The 23,136-nt window shown below is 51.0% G+C and overlaps 3 protein-coding genes across 4 annotated transcripts; 2 read left to right on the top strand and 1 right to left on the bottom strand.

Annotated features, from left to right (window-relative positions):
• Nucleotides 1–4,109: 4,109 nt before the first annotated feature.
• LOC119103498 (putative dihydrofolate reductase) lies at nt 4,110–9,407 on the bottom strand. 2 transcript variants are annotated; one of them, XM_037227071.1, is made up of 6 exons: nt 9,289–9,407; nt 7,982–8,099; nt 6,996–7,154; nt 5,317–5,443; nt 4,640–4,752; nt 4,110–4,483 (listed from the first exon to the last, which is right to left on the bottom strand). In XM_037227071.1, exons 2-6 carry the CDS (start codon nt 8,065–8,067, stop codon nt 4,408–4,410), a joined length of 561 nt encoding a protein of 186 aa, XP_037082966.1. In that variant the 5' UTR covers nt 8,068–8,099; nt 9,289–9,407; the 3' UTR covers nt 4,110–4,407. The 2 variants fall into 2 exon arrangements, with proteins under 2 accessions (XP_037082966.1, XP_037082968.1); XM_037227073.1 differs by lacking the exon at nt 9,289–9,407 and adding an exon at nt 9,074–9,113.
• Nucleotides 9,408–11,251: 1,844 nt separating this feature from the next.
• Nucleotides 11,252–15,189, top strand: LOC119102433 (leucine-rich repeat-containing protein 45). Its single transcript, XM_037225799.1, has 7 exons — nt 11,252–11,261; nt 12,378–12,433; nt 12,826–12,976; nt 13,318–13,470; nt 13,981–14,109; nt 14,574–14,659; nt 15,127–15,189. The coding sequence occupies exons 1-7, from the start codon at nt 11,252–11,254 to the stop codon at nt 15,187–15,189; spliced, it is 648 nt and encodes a 215-aa protein (XP_037081694.1).
• Nucleotides 15,190–17,014: 1,825 nt separating this feature from the next.
• Nucleotides 17,015–20,090, top strand: LOC119102432 (reticulocyte-binding protein 2 homolog a). The gene is made up of 5 exons (XM_037225798.1): nt 17,015–17,029; nt 17,436–17,573; nt 18,419–18,547; nt 18,780–18,901; nt 19,940–20,090. The coding sequence occupies exons 1-5, from the start codon at nt 17,015–17,017 to the stop codon at nt 20,088–20,090; spliced, it is 555 nt and encodes a 184-aa protein (XP_037081693.1).
• The last annotated feature ends 3,046 nt before the right edge of the window (nt 20,091–23,136 follow it).

Below are 23,136 nucleotides of genomic sequence, written 5' to 3'. Positions count from 1 at the left end.
AATACTATGCATTGCTACATATTGTCATATTATACAAACTGCATCTCAAAACTATATACAGAATGCAAGTACTGATATGCATGTAGATAGTCACTAATGATGGTGCTCCATATTAATATGGAGATTGAACTGAAATGCCATTTTTAAGAGCTTTTGGTGCTCTTCACAATCCTGCCCTTCTTAATACCTACAACCCTCTAGTTTCTGAGCTACGCACCCACAAAAATAGGGAAGGCACATCAGGGATAGCATTTCAGTGACCTTGCCATTTGTGTCATTACAATAGCATCACCCAAATCCTGCTATTCCGTAAGCCATGGGGTGACCCCAAAATAGTTGCCAGGGTTTAGACCTGGAATTAGTGAGCAGGATTTCCAGATTTTGTCTGCAGTAAGAAAAAAATAAAATCAGTTTTGGTTTTGGCCACAAGAGCATGCATAATCCCCACAGCAAGAGACAATGCAGCCCTGGCCCAACATCCTGGGGAAGGAGCTGGGGACAGAATCCAACTGCAAGTGCATCACCTCTATGATAATCAACTCATAGCACGCATCACATATTAATTCATCTGTTGGTTGGAGCTGAGTGATCAACAGGCTTAAAGGCAAACTGCTCTTTATTGTCACCAATGGTACATGGGGCTAAAGACTTGCATAACAGTCATAGCAGGTTTGAGGGTGATCATTACAGGCACACAAACATTAAAAAAATGTCTTCAGTATCTGCGGATACGGCTGTAGCATGCGTTTGTACCACATTTGGTTGATTCAGAACGTTGCACGAATGTGCGAAGTGCAGGGCTTACGCGGTGCCATCCGTCCAGCTTCCATGTCATGCGAGTACTATTGCCTTGTCACTGCTGATAGAACAAAGTGGGAAAAAACGAGACGGCAGTGTCAAATCGCTCAAATTTCCTCCCAGGATGACTGTCCGCCCAATCCTACTTCAGCACTCAACCTACCTGTCCCCTGAGCCCACAAAAAACGCATTCAACCCTGTAACACAGACGGCGGAGCGCGCCCGCGGAATCGAACCGCGAGGCCCGTCAATGCGCCGAGAATGTCCCATCTACGGCATTTTCACGACGTTATCAAGTTTAATCGATATTGCTCTTCAAATTTGTCGGTCACGTCCGCGGAACAACCATGATTCCAATGTGATTTCATACACTGATGCAACCTAACAAGCAATGCCCACGTATTGTTTGGTTTATCATGGTATGTTGTAATAGCATTGCTAATGGGTGTCAAACGTAAAGCTCGTTCAAGGTCATTTAAACACCCAATGGCCCCAAATTATCTACACTTCCATGGATACACGTACAGTTTCGTAATGTATAAGCTAATACATTCGGACGTCCTGAATTTAATTGCGACATCTGCCACGTGTGCCCATTTGCATTCTGTACGGACCCCTACCGTCCCGCACCCAGTTTTGGCTTAGGCTTTAATACACTGTGCAGTCCACATTCAAAGGCATGGAGAAAGTTGGCCTGTGACATAAAGACTGTCTTCTTTGATGCTGTCTCGTGGTGGCGTCGACATGGAGGGTGCAGCTGAGTAACTTGGCCCCCAACTTAAAATGATTTCCTCAAATGAGCGGTAACTTACACATCGGGGGTAAACCCATTTATGTTTGGCGTTTTGTGTGTCCTTCACCGCCCCATAGCCACAAAGCATATATGCTTGTCATATAGGGCAGCGTTCTTACCAACACTAAAAGACCGCTTCCCACAATACAATGTGGTGTTTGCTCCCACCGCCAGAGAGAAGTGCAACTGCTAAGCGAGCAACTTGACGCACCTGGTGCTGTACGGACGCGCAAAGGTTTGAGAGGTTGAACTGAAAAGCTCCGGAATATTGGGAATAATGCAAGCCATTTATGATTAGCCCCATCTCGTCCCCCACAACAAAAATACGTGCAGCGGCAAAGGCTCCCATACCAGAGTGGGGGCCATATGGCGGCCTCTAGAGGCATCTTTACCCATCCAATCAGAGCGGGCACAAATCTGCAGTCCTCGCCTCTGGATCCGCCTCTGCATGACAAGTATGCTGCTTAAGTTAGAGACTTCCTTTATTGACATAAGAATTGAACATAAAAATCGCCTTCGTGAAAATGAAGTGGGCCAAGCCCGTTGAGAACAACATGGGGGGTCTAGGCTGTGGGCCCTCAGCTCAGCCCCCAATGACTTACATAAATTGATGCCCCTGACATGGGTGCTTCAATAAAAGGTGTTGACGTGTTACAAGATTTAATCCGAACCTTTTCAATGGATGGAATTCATTGGCATCAAAAGCTTCAAGCTAAGCAGTGCTTGTTGTATCCGGCCTGATAACAACATCAGATAACGCGATTCCAGGTCGACTGCAGGACTCTGTGGTGAAAGCTTAGCGCGCCGCGATGCCCGGCATGGTCTATCTTATCCTCTGACGTCACATGACGTTAAGCGCGGCTTCTGCCACCAACCGCAGGCCACATCTGTCAAGGACTCCAACCTATCCCGTCACTGGTGGGTGGACCGGGAGGCAGGCGCTCCAACCAACTGAGCCATCGGGACGAAGCTGACCGAATGGCTTCGCCATTCATTTAGAGACTAGTGCCGATTTCGCTGAAAATGAGTCAGATGATCAGTTATGACAGGGAGGACAACCATGTGATGTATATTAAGTAACATCACATGACCTTAACTGTCAACTTCAGAGTCAAATGGCAGGTAACTCCATACCATCCAACTTACCGACCAATATCGGATGTTTAAGCATCAGGATATTCATCAGTGCATTAACTTGCATCTGTCTAAACGTCCTAAACTCTTGACTTCACTCTTAAAAGTCAAATTTGTTTAAACATGGTAAGGAATTCCAGATCATTTGAGCCTTAATTTGACCTTGAAGTGTAAATTTGAGAGGTAAGGACTTCGTGAAAGCTGCTAGCTTATGAACTGAAGAAGATTTTGATGATACATAAATCCGAAATTGGCCGGTACCTATTGGGTAATATGGATTTCCCCGTTATTTGGCTTTGAGGTGTGACCTTGCCAGATCAGTCTTTGTGGACGCTAACCCACGTACTGACGAATATTTGGGTGCCTAAAAATGCGAAATTGGCTGGCAACTAAGGAGTGACATGGAGGTTCTCCGTCATATACAACCCATTTGACGTTGAAGAGTGGCCTTGAGAGGTTAGGACTCCTCGACAGACGCCAGTTCCTGTGGTGGCAAGCATTCTGGTGCCCAAAAATCTGAATTGGTCGACCACTTCATGGCGAACTAGAGTCTTGGCCTTAAAAGACCAAGACTTTCTGATAGACGACAGGTTATGCGCTGAATGTGCTGCTAATGCTTAAGAATCCGATATCGGTCAGCAACTATTGGATGATGCGGAGTTCCCGTCAGCTGACCTTGAAGGGTTAACCTCAAAACGTCAGGATCTTATGGAGGACGCTAGTTCATACGCTGGCAAACCCAGAGATGTTTAAAAATCCGAAATCAGCCAGTAACTTTTGGTTGGTATCGAGTTCCCCGCCATTTGGCATTGAAGGTCACGCACTACTGCGAAATAGATGTCAGATTCGGATTCATTATTGTTGGGGCGTGCATTCCTCCACCAAGTGGCCGCCCTCGTCTATCGTATGTGGCGTGTATTCCTAACCGTAGTTGAGGTCATTCGATGCAGGCAAAATCTCATGGATCAATGGCCATGTCAGCACATACTGAAGCACGCCACCTAAAACATGTGCATATGCTTTTTAGGCCTCCTCTCTTTACCGCGTAACGCCCACCCTCTTAAAGCGCACCAAGAAAGCTCCGCTGTTAAAAACCGGCAAATCGCGGAATTTAACAGCAAGGGATTTCCATACCGCGCCCTAACAAGCCAAAAAGGATACAAGCATGTATGTTGATGATAAAAGCCTCAATGCAAGGACAACCACAGCATCACACTCGCAGTGCATCCTGGCGATTCTTAGCGCCATGGACGAAGATTGTCAAAGGTTGTTCGTGAACATGTTGAGTGTTCGCCACCATCTTCCAGCACACTTCGTTTACCATGCATTCAACACTTGCTTCTCGTCTGCACTTCAAGGCTAGTAGCAAAACAAAAAACGTTCATTCTAGAAATATCCTTACTTTATTCATTCAGCTTCAGTGCGGAACTCAGAGCCGGTTCCTTCAGCACCTACGCTTACCTGAAATAACATGACCAAGTACCGGAATGCATCGGACACAAAACACCTTGACGAGCTCTACGGATATGTGAAAAAACGACCAAGCACCAGAATGCACTGGACACAAACCACTTCAACGAGCTCTACGGATATGTGGAAAAAGCTGTCAAGTACAAAACCGTGCACCAATAACTTGTTCATTTCTCAGCCGCGGACTGCCAGCGTCGATCCGCGTCAGGCGACTACTTCATCTGAAGCACATGGTGGGTCCACTCCACGCCGTCCTCCTCCAGCACACCCTCCGGAACGTGGGGGTCACTACAAAGTGAAACACAAATTACACGTGCAACAGATGTATATCACATAAAGGGTAACATTTCTATTGGATATCACATGGCGATACTGACCGTAGAACACATTTCGCAAATGGAGTGAGAGTTCTGGTTAAACGAGAAGATTTATCACATCGCTGACCTGATTTCCACGAAATCTTCTTCGTTGTACTTCGGAAAGAAGACGTCTGCGTCATACTCTTTTCTGATTTTTGTGAGATACAGCTTGTCCACAAGTTTCTTCTCAATGGCTTCCTGCGCAACGCAGAACAGTGTTGTGAAAACACTGATCAACATGAAGTTTGGTGGGGTATGGCATACGTGAAGGGGATGGCGAAAACAGAACGATGTGATTTTCCGCGGTACTCTATGTAGACTGAATAGCATTGGTATCTTTCGATAACCGTGCTTATTCACCATATGGACATTGGGAACGCTGGAACCCTTATCAAACCAAGGTGAGCACGAGATCCTTAAGAGCAATCATATGCTCTTCAAAAGCATCCACGAGGACAAAATTTTCCCCTCGTCCTCACCTCTCATTTTTCCACATTGACAAGCCATCTCAAAGTGACGCGACGAAACAGTTTTGTGAAGGCTTAGCACACTACGGAGACTTCCGAGTTGGCATCTTACACAACAGAACCAATATGATCCACACGACACACCACATTTGTTTGAAGTGCATGCATCATAACAATACTGAGTCCATATCTCAATCATCAACCAATGGTGGGCGATTGCGATAAGGAATGGTGGCATGATTATGCTGTTTCATCAAACAATATTCAGCTGAATCGTGTATTTAGGACTCCATACCTGATAAAGAGACGCGCCGCCGACTTGCCAGATGGTCTCCACCGTGTCTGCCAGGGGAGGAGTCGACAAAAGCTCCTGTGCTTCTTGCAGACTGTGTACCACGTAAACATCCTTGCCCTCTGCAACACTGCACCACAGCATCGCATCACGCGAGGAAATAATGAAATGCATGGGTGAGGGCGGCTATAAAAACCCATAGGAGCGACAACCGCAACTACTGCTATCCAATTTTTGCGTAGTAATCTTCCGTTCTACGCTGCTACAGAGCGCTATACGCTGGCTAAGTGGCAGAAGCTGTGGGACCAGGAAAGTTATAGTAACAAGGCTGAAAACCACCAAGCCTCAGATAAGAAGCTGGGTGTCTCTAAGAAGCTTTCCGAATGGCTAAAACAGAGAAACCATTCTGACCCGCCAGCGCATGGTCATGCTTAACAGCACCCACAGGTTCGGAATGAACAACGCAGCGGATGTCCCCACATGCGAAAGACGCGGATGCATGTCGACGACAGGACGACAAGATTGCGCTCATATTCTACTACAAAAACAAAGGTCGCCCAGCTTATCATAAGAAATAGCCTCATGGCCAGATCTGACCCACTGAAACAAACAAACGCAGTTTATCACTTTCGTTATGACAGAGGAGATTGCAGACTCACAACGCAATCAAACCACGATTATGTCTCTACCACCACACTTTCAATGCGGCTGACGATGCACTCGGCTGACGGTGCTCCAAAAATGCACACGAGAAAAGAACACGGCTGGACCATCACCCAAGACAACCTCACCAGAAACACCAGCATCATAACATCATCAAAAAGGAGGAGGCTTTATGTGCAGGCTGTCACGATCAAAACACCGTCACCGGAACTGAACAAGCAGGCCAATTCTGCCTGTCTGCTGTCTGCCTGTCTGCCTGTCTGCCTGTCTGCCTGTCTGCCTGTCTGCCTGTCTGCTGTCTGCTGTCTGCCCTGTCTGCCTGTCTGCCTGTCTCTGTTGCCTGTCTGCCTGTCTGCCTGTCTGCCTGTCTGCCTGTCTGCCTGTCTGCTGTCTGCCTGTGCCTGTCTGCCTGTGTTGCCTGTCTGCCTGTCTGCCTGTCTGCCTGTGCCTGTCTGCCTGTCTGCTGTCTGCCTGTCTGCCTGTCGCCGTCTGCCTGTCTGCCTGTCTGCCTGTCTGCCTGTTGCCTGTTGCCTGTCTGCCTGTCTGCCTGTCTGCCTGTCTGCCTGTTCTGTCTCTCTCTCTCTCTCTCTCTCTCTCTCTCTCTCTCTCTCTCTCTCTCTCTCTCTCTCTTCTCTCTCTCTCTCTCTCTCTCTCTCTCTCTCTCTCTCTCTCTCTCTCTCTCTCTCTCCCCATGATGCATTACAGTCCAACAGCTTAAATATCAGAGAACACATGATATATTCACCCCACCTCACTCAATTTTGTTTTGCCCATGCAAATGAAGTTGGGTAATATCATGGCTAAGTTCCAGACAGTTCTCGACTTCACCAACCTAATCCCTATGGAAATTCTGCTAGCGTGCGCACCTACACATGTAACTGAATATGACACTGTTGGTGACGTGATCCTCTAAAGTTCTCCCGCTTAACACGGTGCAACCGGCAACGTGGAATACCAGGAACTGTGACCCTCGAAACACCGCCCGTCAAAAGTGACGTATAACACGCCAACGTACTTACAAGTCTTTCTGAGAAGTAACAATCACGTTGATTTTGCCTTTCATTGGTCTCATTGTGGGTGGTATGGACTCCCAGGTTTTGCGGCCCAAGACAACGGCATTCTTCTTGCTGGCGTCCTCCAAACGGCGCGTCGTATTGACGAAATACCTAAATTCCTTTCTGCAAAACAGAAATCGAACATCTCAATCAAGAGCCCGACCACAGCGCGTCTGAGGCGCGGTCCCTGCATGCACTAAACACGCGCTACTTAGGTTGCACTGAGCCGCCGCCGTGAGGCGACGTCGGTCCAGGCACCCCTTTTTAACAGCCCCCCCCCCCTCAAGTCGCAACATGCATGCGCTCGGCCGCGCTAGTGCTTGATGACATAAACACAAACCAAAACCACAGTCGAATACCTGAGCTGCTGAGCTGAGTCATCGCCCATGCAAGTGTGCGGGATGGCCGCAGCGAGGCGCAGGTGTCATGGTTGCTTCGCAGCCGGTGACACTACAGTCAATCCAACATTATTGCTGAGGGTCAGTGTGTTTTTCGGTCGTCAGCAAACTAACTAAAGCACGTACTTTGAACAGTACTTTGAACACTGAACAGGACGTTTTCACGCGCTGGTATGCAGGGATTCTGACGATAAGATACCGCAGAAACCGCAATTCAACTGAGCTTGATACATTGAAAACAAATTACAGAAAACTGGTTCTGCAGAGTGAATCAGATACCCCTAACCATGTCCACTAACTACAGCCCCGTTTGGCCTAAAACATGATACTTTTGCTTTGAGGATGCTGACCGCACAGCTTGTGATCAGTGAAGTCTGAGGCTGTCACTTCTTCCAGCTATATGGGAAACCAGATCTCCATTGGCAGCATCTACATATACAAGCCATCCTGGTAATGAAGTACAACCAGCAGTTCTGAATGCTGGAAATAATGATCCAAGTTAACCACAAGAAATATTCCATCACGTTTCCACCAACCCAAATTGTAACTTACGTCAGTTTCCATGGCAAATCATTATTTTTTCCAATACCCCCGTTGGATGCCACAGCCACGATCAGGTTCATCTTCCGCAGAACCATAGTGCTTAATCTGGTTCAATTATCCTGAAAAGCTGGAAGAGGAGACAAAAATGAGCATGTGCTATGCAACACACCATGATCACCATGTCCCAAATTGTGTAACTGGATCTTTAAAACAATTCTTCTCATGCATGCTGAGCAGCTTATCACTTAAATGGTGATTTGTACTCTAGGTTTTTGTGACCACAACATGTGGAAAATTTTATTTCACTGAACTGCTGTGGTTGAAAAGCAATATAGTGAAGCAGGAGGCTATGATGCAGAGGGCACTTTGGCTCTGTTGTGGACATTGCCAGGGTGTTAAATGTGAATTGAGCTATGTCAGTTTTGGTATGCTCTACTAGTACTGAAAGCAGATACTATAGGAGCTGGTGGCAGGATCAGCATAAACAATGATCTTCCAGTTGTAGCTTATTACTTATGAGAGGCTTGCTGCACCAATTACTGTATGTAGAACAAACAGCACCTAACTGCTCCTAACTGTCTCTTAAGAGCTGATGTTACTTAGTAACCCCTTACACATCTTTACCAACTTCTGTGGTACGTCATGCATAGAAATGCCGCTTTATTTATCATCTGGTCCTGGCCTCTCACCTTAAGTTACATATGTGACTGGTTTGCAGTTAATCAGTCACATGATCTGATCTGATGTTTGTCAATGACCTGCCAAATTAAGTAATTACTGCTGTTAAGTCATTCATTAAGGTAAGTAAACAAAGTTGTTAGTAAAGTAATTACTGCTGCAAAGGTAAGTTCAGGCAAGCATCCTCATCATTTTTAGACCAAGATAGCTTGATATTTCTTCTTCTAAAAGAGGTGAAGTACTTGAAGAACACCAATAATAAATCAGGCTGGCTTTAACCTCATCCTGACCTTCCTACCTGGCCTTACGTCAACACAATTTGCTCATTCAATATTTGTGGTGCCTAAGAAGGCATCTAAGAGATGTATGGTTTTGTCAAACACTCAGTTGTTTTATCACACTGAACGCTGTCCTAGAACTTGCCTTTGCTGAAACCATGGCCTGACTTTGATCTGCCATAGGTCAGCGACCTTACAACGAACATCTAATTTTTTACGTAAAACGATCCGCTATTCAATTGTCTACAGCTATGCAAAATTTAGCGCGGCTGCGCCGCGCCGTTCGGAAATCATTCCGGGACAAATCTTCGAGGGGGGGTCGATTTGACCCCACACCCGAGCGCGTGTTAAACCGCTTACTTTCACCCGCTGTGCCGCTGCTGCCAATCAGATCTCAAGTGGAACGGCCCTGACAGCGCCGCATTTTCAAAGATGTAGACACGGCCATACGCAGAACTTCATACATTCGCCGCTGGCGCCCCGCTTTGCCAATCTGGTAGCTGGCACGAATGTGTATTTAAGGCATAGAAAAATGATTGTCTTGATGACAGCAAAAATAAAAAATATTGCTTATTATCTGTATAAGTATGGTACAGACGAGCTCAAACAACACAAAATAAATGAAACAACATTTTTAAGGTAAATATTTATCAATTAGTGTGTTTATACCTTTGCGAGTCATCGAGTTTATTGTATTTGCTGAAGAAATTGGGGAATTGTCTTCTGCTGTTTCCATATTTCCTTGACAACGAAGTTTACACTAGTGTAAGCAATCATTCAGAAAGGAATGCAGGAGTGCAGGCGGTGAAGATGCCGGGGCGCGCGCGATTTATTTTGAGATCGTTTTGGATTGTTATGTTCTTCCATTGCTCGTAGCTCAGGATATCTTGCTTCGTAGGTGTCATATGGGCATTGGTTCCTTGACCGATCGCCCATTGTTCTGCGTAAGACCGCGCAAATGCTCATGTAATGTTACAACGCAACGTGAAAAACCCATCCATTGCGGCGGACGTCTACGCTAGATCGGTGCTCTCGCGTGCGTCAAACTCAGGTCAGGCCACATTTTGCTGGATTTTGAAATTATTTCTGCATGTGAAATGTTTGTGGAGTATTTGTATCTGCAATTACCAGTGCATCACCATAATTCCATGAAACATTGGCTCTCTGCTGAAATAGGTGGTGGCAGTGCATCAAACTCTAAGTACTCTAATTTATGTCATGCATGCAGCAAAATTTGTGCTGTCATGCTGCTATGCTGGACATTTTTAACATAATACACATTTCTGAAGTCTGGCTCACAATTCAAATTGTCTTTATGTTCACAACAGATGCTAGTGAGGCTATCTGGCCACTGATAATCTGAACTGAACCATATTTGGGTGACTGATAAGTGTTTACCATATAAGAAGAAAAATCATTGTGTTTCAAAAGACAACATTGTAATGTATGGGAGGGTTTGGCTGGGAGAGGTTTGAAAAAATTAGCTGTGGGTGCAGGCTTTGATAGGCTGTACTCCTACATATGTGTTGTGATACTATTCAGAAAAATTTAGGAGTTGCCCTCATGCATAACTCAAAATATTGAAACCTGGCATTTTGACACATATGTTTTGATCTAAACCAATATTCAGGTCAATATTAGTTTCAAGACAGGCATGGTCAGATCTAACAACTTCTTGCAAGCAAATAATTGCAATGTTATGCATATACACAGTACTAGTCCATACCGACATTCTGTGCATGTTAATGCAGGTAATACTCCATATCATCAATCAGCAAACTTTCAATATCAGGATGTAAATGGGATATAAATAGGTCCCATGCTGAAAGATAGCAATGGTAGATTAACATTTTATGTATATTATGTATGCCAACCTTAGAAATGTAGCAGCAAGTAGCTGCATGCTGAGCCCTCTCACTTGCTTGGGTAAGAGTTTCAAACCTCACTAAGAGCCTGTGAGAGCTAATATTTCATGTTAATAGCATGTTAAAACATAACAATTGGGTTATATTTTCACAGGATTTTGACAAGTCATGAGTTTTCAAGAACAGTTTAACCTTATGTGCAAGGAATTCAATGTGGAACCAGCAAGCAGTATCACAGAAAACCTCTGTATTAGCAGGTATGGTAACAAGGTAGTAGTTAAATGCTTCCTAGCCAGACATGCTGTGTGTTTGTTGGCCAGCTCACTCTATGTCAAGTTCTTTGCATTCTCATGCGAAGGGTGCACTTTCTAGATGCATGTTATTGGAACCCTGTGTTAAGCTCATGTCATGCTGATCCTCCCCTTCCTGAATATCAACCAATGAGCATGAAGTGGAGGATGTCACCAAGTGAGTGTCTAGCCATCCCAGGCAATGCAAATCTTGGCTGTCAGATCTTGGTCAAGGTGCATGAATGGTCCCAGGTCCATCTAAGTAGCATGCAATAACCTGATATGTCCATTCAGAACTATGAATAAGTCTGATGGTTTAAAATTTTGATTCATATATTTGCCACCTAGCTGACTGAATTGGGGAATCCTGACACTGATAGTGTGCATAACCCCCTGCACTGTTCACACACATGTGTGAGTTGACACAAACAGCTGAATTCAATGCAGGGGTACAGCCAGGATTTTCTTACAGGAGGGGCCAGAGCTTGTTGAATTTACATCATCCTAATTTCTGATTTTCTGTCAGGTGCCCTCTGTGGTGAAAAATATGGGCCTCAGGGTGGGAAGGGGAGGGGCAGGCCACCTGTGCCCCTTCCTTGGCTGTACCCCCAATCCAATTCATTATGTTTTGATTATGGCAGGATCCCTTTGGTTGGGCTTCAGAGTGCATGGCAAGCAGGGGTGCTGCTACTCACTTGCACCCCAGCATGCATGATAGGTCTTCATTTCCATTCTCTAACTGTGAAATAGTTAAAATTAGTTCTGATTTTCAGGCATGTTCTTTAACACAGCTTTCTGTTCAAGAATTCCATTTTACAGTTCACAGTCATGTCCAGCAGATCTAAAGGCAGAGGAGTTGAATAGTGTGTTGGTTTTAGTCTAATTAGTATCATTCTTTCATGTTGAAGTGAATGTCCTTTTTGCAGCACAACTAGGCTTGCATTTTTACATAAAAACTGGTCTATGCCCTGCCATGGTCAATTCCCAACACATGACCACTTTATTCTATCCAGCATATGCCATATGAATATTTTCTAGGCAGGCTGACTGCACATTCCTGTTTTGGTTACCAGCGTAGGGCATGCCTGCTTCCCATGATCAGCCATTCTCCTGTCGATTGCACAGTGGGCGCTGTCCCACACCACACTGCACCTCTTGCCGGGCGCTAACGGCGTCCCGCGCGCGGTGCGCCGCCGTACCGTGAGCAGGACGGACGGGCCGACTGGACCTGTCCGGCAGCGACCGTCCCGACCGAGCAGGCGGCCGTGCTCGGCAACCTGCTCTCCTACCACAGCCGACGTCACGCAGCTCTGCCTCAACGACTGCCTGCTCTCCGAGGATGCCCTGAAGGTGGGCCGCGCGCGCGCCGCCGCCTGTGACGTGGCATAGCGCTGTGCGGATAGGGCGCAGATGAATCAGTAGATGTCCGCCTCCAGTGACGTTCGGGCGTCGCAGCAACCGTACGCAGCTAAACATGCTCCCTAAACTACAACGCACGACGTCCGTTATTTGCATTTTGCCGCTGCAGTATAAATTGTGGAATTATAGATTCACAGTGCTTTGTTCCTTCTTCTTATCCGATCAGGCCTTAGTCGTCTTTGTGACTCCGTTTTGTTGTGTTTGTTTTGTTTTGTTTTTGTTTTTGTTTTTTGCTTCGTGGCATCCGTTTCTGGTGGCCTGTCGCTGGTTCTGCTTTGTGGCTGCTGAGCCTCTTCATGCTCACTGATGGCTTCTGTCTCCAGGCACTGTGCCTAGGCCTGTGCCTGAACACATCGGTGGAGCTGCTGGAGCTCCGGGGTAACAACGTGCGCGGCCCAGGCACGGAGCACCTGGCCACCCTGCTCAAGAAGAACGGCCGCCTGCGCGCGCTCACACTCGAGTGGAACAACCTCGGTGAGTCGGCACACGTCACCTGACGCTGCCCGCAGGCGTTTGGCTGCCGCGCCTGCCGAACGTCGCCACGGCTGCACGAGTGCGTGTCGGGGAGACCTTTCCCTTTACCGTGAAGGGTGGCTTTTCGGCAGGTGGTCATACCGATCTTAGTGGTTATGCAAACGATGGCTGGCTTAGCTTTGCTACAAAAGACTCACGGTGTCTCATTTTCACGTAGCTTATGATCATTTTCTGTCAGAGATGGCTGGGGCATCGCCATGTTCTGTAGTCGGCAGCCACGCTTTGATGGCGTCGTGGCCGCCGCGAGGTGCGTATCTGGACGCGTCTCGCGCCGTCGGCAGGCCTGAGCCCGCCGTCGTTCCGCGTGTTTGCCGACGCGCTGCGCACCAACCGAGGCTTGACGTCGCTGGACCTGCGCAGCAACCAGCTGGACCACCAGTGCGCGGCGTACGTGGCGCGCGCCGTGGCCTCCAACCGCCACCTCAGCCACCTCGGTAATGGGCGGGAGATGTGGGGAAGAGAAGGGCCAGGCGCTCTAACTGGGCAAATGTAGGCCATCCTTACGCAAAAATCAACCAATGCCCAACCACGATCATTCCCACGATATGGTCACGTCATTCTCTCCGCATATGCCTGCCGAATATTTTGCATGCATGCGTGCTGCATGTCCCTGTTTCGGGTGCCTATCATCGCCCATCGTTGCTTGAGGTGGGACTGTGCGGGTTGTTACATGATCCATTAATTACATATTGTAATTGTTTTCGGTGTGCCATATCGGTCACGGTGATGGCTAACGAAATACCACGCTGATACGGCGGGCTTTGGCCTGGGTCAAGTCAGAGATGCTAGATTCGATGCCCTCGGTCTTGTCGTCGGGCGCTGCATGCGATCGAGCGTCCGGCCCGTCTGTCTGCCATCTGCTCCGACACGCGGGGTGTTAACCGCCCGTGGCCTTTAGTGCGGAGACGCCGCATGTTAGCACCACACGTCCGTCGTGCCCCCAGACCTGCGCTGGAACGGCGTGGGCGTGCTGGGCGGCCGCAGCCTGGTCGACGCCCTGCAGGCCAACAGGTCACTGACCTCGTGTCCGGTGGACGGTAACGCCCTGCCGCCCGACCTCGCCCAGGCCATCGGTGAGATGCCGGCTGCTGCTGTGGAGACGTGCTGCGGTGTCAGACCCGTGTCTCTCTTCCCCTGCTGTCGGGTGTGAGACCCTTGTCTTTCTGCCTCTGTCCGAGGTGTCAGACCCGTGTCTTTCCGCCTCTGTTGTCTGGGGTGTCGGACCCGTGTCTTTCCGCCTGTGCTGCCCGTGATGTCAGACCCGTGTTTCTCCGCCTGCGCTGTCTGGGGTGTCAGACCCACATCTCTCCGCCTCTGCTGTCCGGGGTGTCAGACCCGTGTCTCTCTGCCTCTGCTATCCAGGGTGTCTGACCTGTATCTCTCTGCCTCTGTCCGGGGTGTCAGACCCGCGTCTCTCCTCCTCTGCTGTCCGGGGTGTCAGACCCGTGTCTCTCTGCCTCTGTTGTCCGGGGTGTCAGACCCGTGTCACTCCGCATCAGCTGTTCGGGGTGTCAGACCCGTGTCGTGGCTGTTACAGCTCTCCGGGTCCGCAACAACCAGGAGCTACTGGAGTCGGAGCGGCACCAGGCGACCGAGCGCTCCCTCCTGACGGCGCAGATTCAGGTGAGACCCTGCCGGGCGCCTAACGTTCGGCCGTAGCCTGCCGCCTGTCGCACATCGCCTGCGGCACGACCGCGTGTCGAGGCCGATAGAAAAGTTGATCGCCGTACACATGTCTGTTAGGCAACTGCACTGGGAAGTGAGGATTTCTTGTCGGCGGTGAGACAAAATTCCGTTCTTGGACTGTATTGCTGTGAATCTATATGAGTGACGTTCATGTGGAGCCGAGCTGTGTCATATGTGGACTCGATGTGAGTGACGTGAGCTGATGCTCACATCACTCACATCCGTGGTGTTCTCACATTCCGTGTGTCACTCACATTCCATGGGTGTTCGATTCGTGGGCGTAGCGTGCGGCTGAGCGGTGCGGGCATTGCGGACGTGCCGTGCCCGCCCACGACTTCCGTGGATGTTCAGGTGAATGTCCAGACACTCGCACAGAGCTCCCTGTACAGAGCTGTGGACGCCAGGTGGATGGAGTGTTCCGGACTCTGGAGACGGAGCGGGCGTCCTTCTCAGGAGTCCAGGCGTGAGTGTTACTGTCCCCTGCACCGGCACCTGTTGGCCCAGCGCGCCGGCCGTGTACGCTGGCCTTGGGTATGGAAAGTCAGCGATTTCGGTACATAGGAAGGCCATTGTTTTTTCCGTATACTTAACGCAGTTCTAAGGAAGGGATTCCCTATTTGCTAGATAAGAGCTGATGGTACTGATTGAGAATACATGTAAATTCTCAAGCCGTGAGCGTCCCTGACTCACAAGTTGGCTGACAGGCAGAGGTGGATAGTCTGAGATCAGCGAAATCAGAGTCAGTCGTGATTTTTCCCAGCGTTTTACTCCAAAAGTGTTGTGATGCCGGCTTTTATGCAGCTTGACACCCAGCAACGTTATAGACAAAGTCGCTGCCAGCTAGCGTGACGTGCATCATATATGTAGACAATTTCTCCGCTTTGTTTTAGTGACCTGACCTTCCAGCTGGGTCAGCTTCAGGAGGCGCTAGAGGAACGGAAGGCAGCCGCCCAGCTTCTCACCTCCAAACTGTCTGCCACCACTGCCAAGCTGGAGACCACGGAGAAGGACAGGTGGGGGCTAGCTGGTATCTTACACTAACAGCCGTTACGAATGCCGCCGAGTTTGGCCTCATAATCTCACTGGCACCAAAACACTTCGTCACCAGGGCGGAACTGGAGGAAGGAGTTGACAAGCTGCCGGGCCGAGCTGGCCTCCGTGAACACCACACGGAAACAGGAGCAGGAACAGCATAAAGAGGTGCGTGGATGTGGCTAGTTTCGGTGTGATGGGATGTATTGTGTACGTCATGTGTACTTCAGCTTGGAGTGAGCGCGCTCTGCATCTCTCTTCCCTCCGAGTCCTCTGGAAGCAACCAGAGAACAACGCCAACCCGCTGGGACGTCTGCTTGGGACCTGACATAAGTGATGTGTGACGTCACCAAACGCCTCATCCTGTCTGACGGGATGTGATGTGACGCCACCAGGCGGCGCAGCGGGCGGAGCAGCAGCACGGCGAGCAGGCGGCGGAGCTGGAGCGGCGGCTGGCCGAGGAGCGCCAGCTGCGGCTGCAGGCCGAGCGCCAGCTGGCCGAGCAGGCCGCCAGGGCCGACCGGCTGCAGCAGGACGGGCTTCGGCTGCAGACGCTGGTCGGCTCGCTCCGGGACGACGTCCAGGGTCAGTGGGGCGGAAGGCCCCTCCCTGGGATCGGATGGGGCCGGACCCTCGCGGGGGACGAATGTAACTGGCGATGCGCCCGTGCGTGGGAACGTATGCGCCTCTGAGAGCAGTGGACCTTGTGAGGCCCCGGGGGTGGGTTGGTGGGCTGCTATCTTCGGAGGCCGTTTAGTATCATCCCACAGTTTGCTGGCGCGAGCGCCGCGAGTCAGGGTAGGACGCGGCGGTGAGAGGGATCAGCTGGCGGGTGTCCGTGCATTGCTGGCCGATCAGCCGACTTGCGTCGGCAGCTAGGTCGCCACCTGCCACCGTCGCCAGTCGACCCCTGACCCGCTCTGACCGGTGTCACCAGCGGCCACCGAGCGGGAGCAGCTGAAGTGGCGCGCCGAGGCCGAGGCGGCCGACGAGCAGCGCAGGAGCCAGCTGGCCAAGGTCAAGGACCAGGCGACGGCCGCCGCCGCCAACCTGCAGGTGTGCTCCGACGCGCGTGACTGCCGACGTCACCACAGGAGAAGCCTGGCTCGGCTGTCACTGTCACCATGGTGACTCCATCCCCCTTCCCCTGAAGACCTCTTGTCACTGAAGGTGATCTCTTGATGAACCGATCTGCGTTTGGGGGACGAGCTTACGCACTCATGCTCTGCCAATCTTGACAGATTCCACCCTTTTCTTATTATGAGCAGACTACCTGTAACCTTCAGCCTCCTTTACTGCTGTTAACTGGCCCAGCTGAATCGGATCACACCTCACGCTTCTCCCCGCCTCTGCTGCCAGACCCAGCTGCGCCTGGGTGATGAGCAGAGGGTCACCCCTTGCGCTCCCCACCTCTGCTGCCAGACCCAGCTGCGTTTGCGTGATGAGCAGGCGGTCACCCTTCACGCCCCTCCCAGCCCCTGTTTCCAGACCCAGCCGTGTTTGGGTGGCGAGCAGAGGGTCACCCATCACGCTCCCCGCCGCTGCTGCCAGGCCCAGCTGCGCCTGGGTGGCAAGCAGAGGGTCACCCATCACGCTCCCCCGCCTCTGCTACCAGACCCAGCTGTGTTTGGGTGGCGAGCAGAGGGTCACCCCTCACGCTCCTCCCCGCCCCTGTTGCCAGACCCAGCTGCGCCTGGGTGACGAGCAGAGGGCAGCTCTGGAGGCGCAGCTGCACGAGGCCGGCCAGCGGCTGTACACCGTCTCCCGAGAGCACCAGGAGGAGCTGGCCGCGCTCCGGCTGCGACTGAAGCAGCAGGAGGTACGCCTGGCGCGGCGCTGGCAGGTCACGCCACGGCCGTGGCAGGCGCTGCTGAGAGCTGACAGATATCAATGCTGCGGAAGATGTGTAATGTGCGTGATGTCGGCATCTGCGGTTTGCACGTGTCACTGTCCAAGCCACTAACCGAGGTTCGATGCTGAAGAGGAACACGGACACAATTTATATGGATTTATTTCCAATGCTGCGAGGCGTTTGGTGATTGGTTACCTGTAAGGAGACTGGCCCGTCCATTACAGGACGACCGCTGCCAGACTCTGCAGGCCCAGGTTGACCACGTCCACTCGCAGCTGGCATTGGCCGGCCAGGAGAGGCACCAGCTGGAGACAGCCAATCAGCGGCTGCAGGGCAAGACGCACCAGCTGGAGCTGGACGCCCGCACGCTCCGCTCCGAGGTGGAGTGCCTCACCAAGGTGACGGCGGTGGAGGACCTTCGTGGGCGGCGCGGTCCAACCGTACCCGGCCGGCACACCGCCAGGGGGACCCAGCCCGGTCCGATAACGGCCCGAACTTCCCGCAAATGTATCTTGCCTTTAACAGTTCTGGATCAGCTTGGACCGCACGCGGTCGTTGGTGGCGGTATCGTGATGATGATGATGATGATGAGGATGATGAGGATGATGAGGATGATGAGGATGATAAGGATGATGATGATGATGATGGTGATGATGGCTGCGCCAAGGTAATGGCGGTTTTGCGTGGAGCCTTATTGTCGGTGGTGCACGATCTTCTGGTGTCGCTCGTTAGGAGTTGGATGGCCCGATGGCCTGTCTGTGAATGCCCCGTCTCTGACTAGTGGAACTGACCGATAGCATGGCGTCCAACAGGAGGTGGAGCTGAAGCAGAGGGAGGTCCAGGGAGCCGTGGCCAGAGTCAGGACCGAGCTGCAGGCCGAGCTGGACGGCATCGAAGCTGCGAAGGCGCTGCACCAGCAGACGGAGAAGACTCTCAAAGAGGTCAGTGACCCGGACGTGAACTCGGGCCGGAAGCTGTTTGTCGGAACGTGCGAAATGCATTGCCCGGTCCATTCACGGCCTGGTAGAAGACGGAGCCAGCGTGCGTCCTCGCCTGGACCCGTTGCCTCGCGGTGTGCGATGTCAATGGTCGCATTCCGTAGTGAGTGGCGCCGCCCAACCAATGACCGTTGTCTGTTCGCACACGTGACTGTGTCCCGACCCGTGTGGCCAGACGCGCTCCCAGCTGGCTCGGCGGGAGGAGGAGCTGGAGAAGGAGACGCGACGGCACCGCGACGATGTCAGAAGGCTGCGCGATGAGCTGAAGCGTCGAGAGACGGAGATCATGAGGAACAAGTACGTGACGGCTGACTGGGACCGTGGCAGTTCGCGGTGCCCGCTCGAGTTACGGACGCTGTTCACCGCACCCTTGTCCGGGAGATATTGGCTAGTTTTCGTTTTTTGTTTTTGTTTTTCTGGAATGCTAACGCAGGCCGGGAGTCTTCGAGCGATGTTTCTTTCTTTATACTGATGTCACCAGCTCCTCGGTTGTTAATGAGGAGTGTGCGCAGCACGAAATGACCATGGCAGGCTGCGCGCCCTGACAACCTCAGTTGTTATTATATTTTTGGGAGGTGTTGGATACCTCGATTACTTTGCTAACTGCGTCAATTTATAATTTCTTTTTCCGACTTATCTGGGTTCTGGGATAATTTCAGCTGATATGGGGTTAGACCGTGACCTTGAGGGAAAACATCCAGTGCTAACATCCGGTCCGTTTGTTCCATACCATAAGTGGGTTATGTCGATTAGCAGTTTTGTTATTGTCGTTGGGTTTTGTCTATAGGAAAATAGCGGCAATTTAAGTTTGCGTTTCAGTGAAGTCGTGGATAAACCACAATTTAGTCACAACATTAAGCATCTTGGAACGGAATTCGCAATATGCCGCACATGATACGATTCGTGGTATGATCAGCGTACGCTGTATGCCTTGTCGAGTCGCACGTTTTCGATTGGTTCTGGACATCCAGCGAATCGGACCCGACTTGAAGGTGGGACGTAGGGATAGCGTCACAATGGAGGCGTGAGATATCGAATGAACGGATTAAAGCCACACGACAGGGTGGTTTCAACAGTTCACAGTTTTGCATCAATCGCTTTTGTATCGACCACAAGAACATCACTGTAATCGAGAACGACTAAGATGCCAGGTCGCCGCGCATTTATTGGTCTCGAAATTGTGTGGTGCCTTCACCACATCATCTGTTCGCTGCAAGATTGCGGCCGCTGTTCTCACGCAGGTCCAACAGCTGCAGCGACTCTGGTGGGGCTGAGATCTCGGCACCAGCCACGCCGAGCATTGTCCCCCCCCCCCCCTCTCCCCCTTTTCCATAGGGAGGACGAGCTACAGCGGGCCGCCATCCTGCACGGCGCGTTCCGCAACTACTTCAGCGCCTCGCCGCAGCGGAGCGGCCGGCTACGTCGGGGCTCGTCCGCAGCGGACCCGGCAGCGGCAGCGGCCGCTGAGTCCGAGGACGACCACTGAGAACGGGACCGGACCGGGTCCGGAGCTCGGCGACGGCGGCGGAGCAGGGGTCCAGACCATGGCGACCTGAGCGGGGGAGTTGCCGGGACCGCCCGACCAAAGACGTGCGGAAGTGTAGTTGCCTTGCGTCCTTCTGTGGCGCAGGGACGGGACCAACGCCGACATTGTGGCGCCTAAGCCGTCCATTTCGCTGTCAGTTGCATACAGGTGCTTGCATAGGTGTTTGGCGAGTGTTCAGTGTGTTTGTAACGTTTCTAGTCATCGAGGACCAAATACAGTCTGCATGGAGATTTGCCATGTTTGGCGCGGTATAGTGAAGGCGAGCTGGCTGCATGTATGGAGCCTTGTATTCCTTTGGGAGAACCTTAGTCTTGATATATGTCATGGCACCTCAAAACCGAATGTAATCACCGAAAGGCTACAAAAGCACCAATAATTGAAAACAGGGGGCACGTGTCATCCTTCTCCCTAGGGCTGAGAGGCCCAAAAGGCCTTCTTCGGGGACCAACAAGTAAGGGCCCGATTTGAGGGCCCGAAAGGCCGGCCGAAGTTTGTGTTTAGGGGCCACAGCCCGCTAGGCCGAGCAATCCAATGCCAGCCAGAGGATCCTGTGCACTGTTCGGGGGGACCCCCCTGAGTGAATATGGACCCATACGTCGATCAGGCACCACCAATACCGCACAGCCGACCCCGTGTTGGTATGAGCCTTAGGGCTCACTTCCCACGCAGGGACAAAACCGGGCCCCGCGACCTACATTAACCGGGGCCCCTGTACCTGTCGGGGCCCACATCGCTTAACAGGGAATTCCTGCGTTGGTATGGTGTCCCTGGGGCCAACCAAAAGCAAGTGTCTGACGGGCCCGAAGAGCGTCCCGAGCGCCCACGATCAACGGCCCGATTGGACGGTAAAGGGGCTTGAAGGGCTGGCTCAAGGTCACATATATGACAGCAGCCTGTGACCTGAAATATCAGTCAGAGAGCCTCTTTCAGCAATTGAGGACCCGGCGAGACAATGTGGGCGTTTTATACCGACCAGAGACCACCAACACCGAACAGTTCGCTCCGTGTCGGTCTAAACACCGAGGCCCATTTGCCAAGCAGGAGCAGGACGGGGCCCACGATTTGCATTGGTCTGGGTCCCTGAAACAATGGCTGGGCTCCTGTGTCAGTCACGGGCCCACAAAGCCTAACAACTTGTCGTGTGTCAAGGGTCTCGAGTCGCTTACGGGACCATTTGCTGAACAGGGAACAGGGACGGGACGGACTGACCCCGAATGCTAGAGGGCCTCTCGCGTTGATCAGAGCCGTTTGACAGTGAAAGAGAGCATGCGAACTTGCGATAACGGTTCACATTGAGACCATGGAAGGGCCCTGTGTCAGTCAGGGTCCCCAGTGCCGAACGGTGGGCCGTCTAGCCCAATGTCAATCATGGGTGTATTAAGCGGAACTAGAATAGATGTGCCAATTATTGGGACTACCCGTGGCGATCAGAGATGCTGTTGCGTCGACGAGGGCTCCCGCGTTGATCCAGGACTGACCTCGCGGGTCAGAAGGCCTCCCGCGCCAGGGCGGCGACCAATGTGACATAACGTGTCCATTAAGGACTTCCGGATCGACCAGGGGATCCCCGCCCCCCCATGCCGCCAGAATGGCAGCTGGAAAGCTGCCCGCGCTAGGATGGAATGACCTGCGAGCTGCAGTCCAACAATAAGGGAACATGGTGTTGTTTCTTGACCAGAGCAGACGAAGCAGGCATTTGCACACTTGCTTCGCTGAACGTTGGTGCGATACGAGATGGAGTGCCGAAGTGACGTGTGGAAATGCTCTTCTGCTGTTCGCGACCTACCACAGACTCTACGTCTTTTTATCTTCCCATCATACGTCATGTTGATGATCTTTGTAGTGCTGTCGCCAGATGGCTGACCTCTGCTCTTGTTGCATGGTTCGTTTAGCATGCGTCCAGATGGCTTTTTGGATACCCTCGCCCGGGTGGGGGTCAATTTGACCCGCCTGCGATCTCAGAACTAAGAGAGGTGGAGAGACACCAATTTAAGAGCGTGTCTTGGCCTGTACTTGAACCTACTTACGCAAAAGTTTGAGGTTCCTAGGTCATGACGTTCGGGTCAAATAAGGTCAAACGAAATTAAACGTCAGGCTGGTGCCCAAAGTTCCCTCAGAACTTAGATACCTGTTCTAAGTAAGAGGTGACATGCCTATTTAAGATCAGTAATGTTTTTTGACCTTCTGAAGCTTATGGTGACAAAATCATACCAGACTGCTTTGCGTTTTGCATTTGAATGAGTGGAAAAGATTACGCTAGGCAGTATGCTCCTTATAAAAATGTGATCTGAGTCATTCTTGGTCAGTGACCTATTCTGAACTTTAACAATTCCATGGAATATTATGCCGTCGTTCCTGCTGCCAAGAAATTTAAAATAAGCACCAGAAAACTACCCCCTAACTAACAGCAAAAACTAACAGCAAGCCTTAGAGTAATAAAAAAAGTTTATTTCGACCTTGGTCTAACCCTCACCCTGACCTAGGTTAATATAATTTGCTCATTCAATTGCTGTGTTGCCTAAAAAAGTATCTCATAGATGTATGGCTTCGTCTAACACTCCGTTGTTGCGTAAGATTGAAAGATTACCTAGAAACTGACTTCGCTGAATCTATGGCCTGACTTTGACCTGCCACAGATCAGCGACCTTACAAGACGCATCGAAATTTTTGATACTACACGATCCGCTTTTCAAATGCCTACAGAAATTTGGCATGGCTACGCCGTGCCGTTCGGAAATCATTCCGGAAAAAAATTTTCTGGGGGTCAAATTAACTCCCGCCCGAGCGCATACCAAGGGTGTTCAAAATCGCTTTGCTCCATCTGGCAGGTTAACTACCAAACGGGGCGGTCATCTACCATACAAAGCGTAGTAACAACATGCAACGCGCTTTACAATATACTGTTCTTTTCTGCCACATCTGATCCGCACAACCATGCTCGTCATACAGATGTTTGATGTCACGTAGCCTCTTAGACGCATGATAT

The sequence above is a fragment of the Pollicipes pollicipes genome, unplaced genomic scaffold (genome assembly GCF_011947565.3).
Source record: "Pollicipes pollicipes isolate AB1234 unplaced genomic scaffold, Ppol_2.1 Scaffold_5724;HRSCAF=6776_pilon_pilon_pilon, whole genome shotgun sequence".
Classification (NCBI taxonomy): Eukaryota; Metazoa; Arthropoda; class Thecostraca; order Pollicipedomorpha; family Pollicipedidae; genus Pollicipes; species Pollicipes pollicipes.
Note: the sequence above shows the minus strand (reverse complement) of the source record. Positions and strands in the feature narration are given on the sequence as shown.

What these genes read in the sequence shown, in the direction of transcription:
- LOC119103498 (XM_037227071.1), bottom strand. Translation starts at nt 8,067, where the DNA reads ATGGTTCTGCGGAAGATGAACCTGATCGTGGCTGTGGCATCCAACGGG. An exon ending in GATTTGCCATGGAAACTGAC is followed by an intron (nt 7,155 to 7,981) that starts GTAAGTTACAAT and finishes TCTGTTTTGCAG; the next exon opens with AAAGGAATTTAGGTATTTCG. An exon ending in GCGGCGCGTCTCTTTATCAG is followed by an intron (nt 4,753 to 5,316) that starts GTATGGAGTCCT and finishes TGCGTTGCGCAG; the next exon opens with GAAGCCATTGAGAAGAAACT.
- LOC119102433 (XM_037225799.1), top strand. An exon ending in TCTCCGAGGATGCCCTGAAG is followed by an intron (nt 12,434 to 12,825) that starts GTGGGCCGCGCG and finishes TTCTGTCTCCAG; the next exon opens with GCACTGTGCCTAGGCCTGTG. An exon ending in CGACCTCGCCCAGGCCATCG is followed by an intron (nt 14,110 to 14,573) that starts GTGAGATGCCGG and finishes TGGCTGTTACAG; the next exon opens with CTCTCCGGGTCCGCAACAAC.
- LOC119102432 (XM_037225798.1), top strand. An exon ending in CGGAGAAGACTCTCAAAGAG is followed by an intron (nt 18,548 to 18,779) that starts GTCAGTGACCCG and finishes CCGTGTGGCCAG; the next exon opens with ACGCGCTCCCAGCTGGCTCG. An exon ending in ACGGAGATCATGAGGAACAA is followed by an intron (nt 18,902 to 19,939) that starts GTACGTGACGGC and finishes CCTTTTCCATAG; the next exon opens with GGAGGACGAGCTACAGCGGG.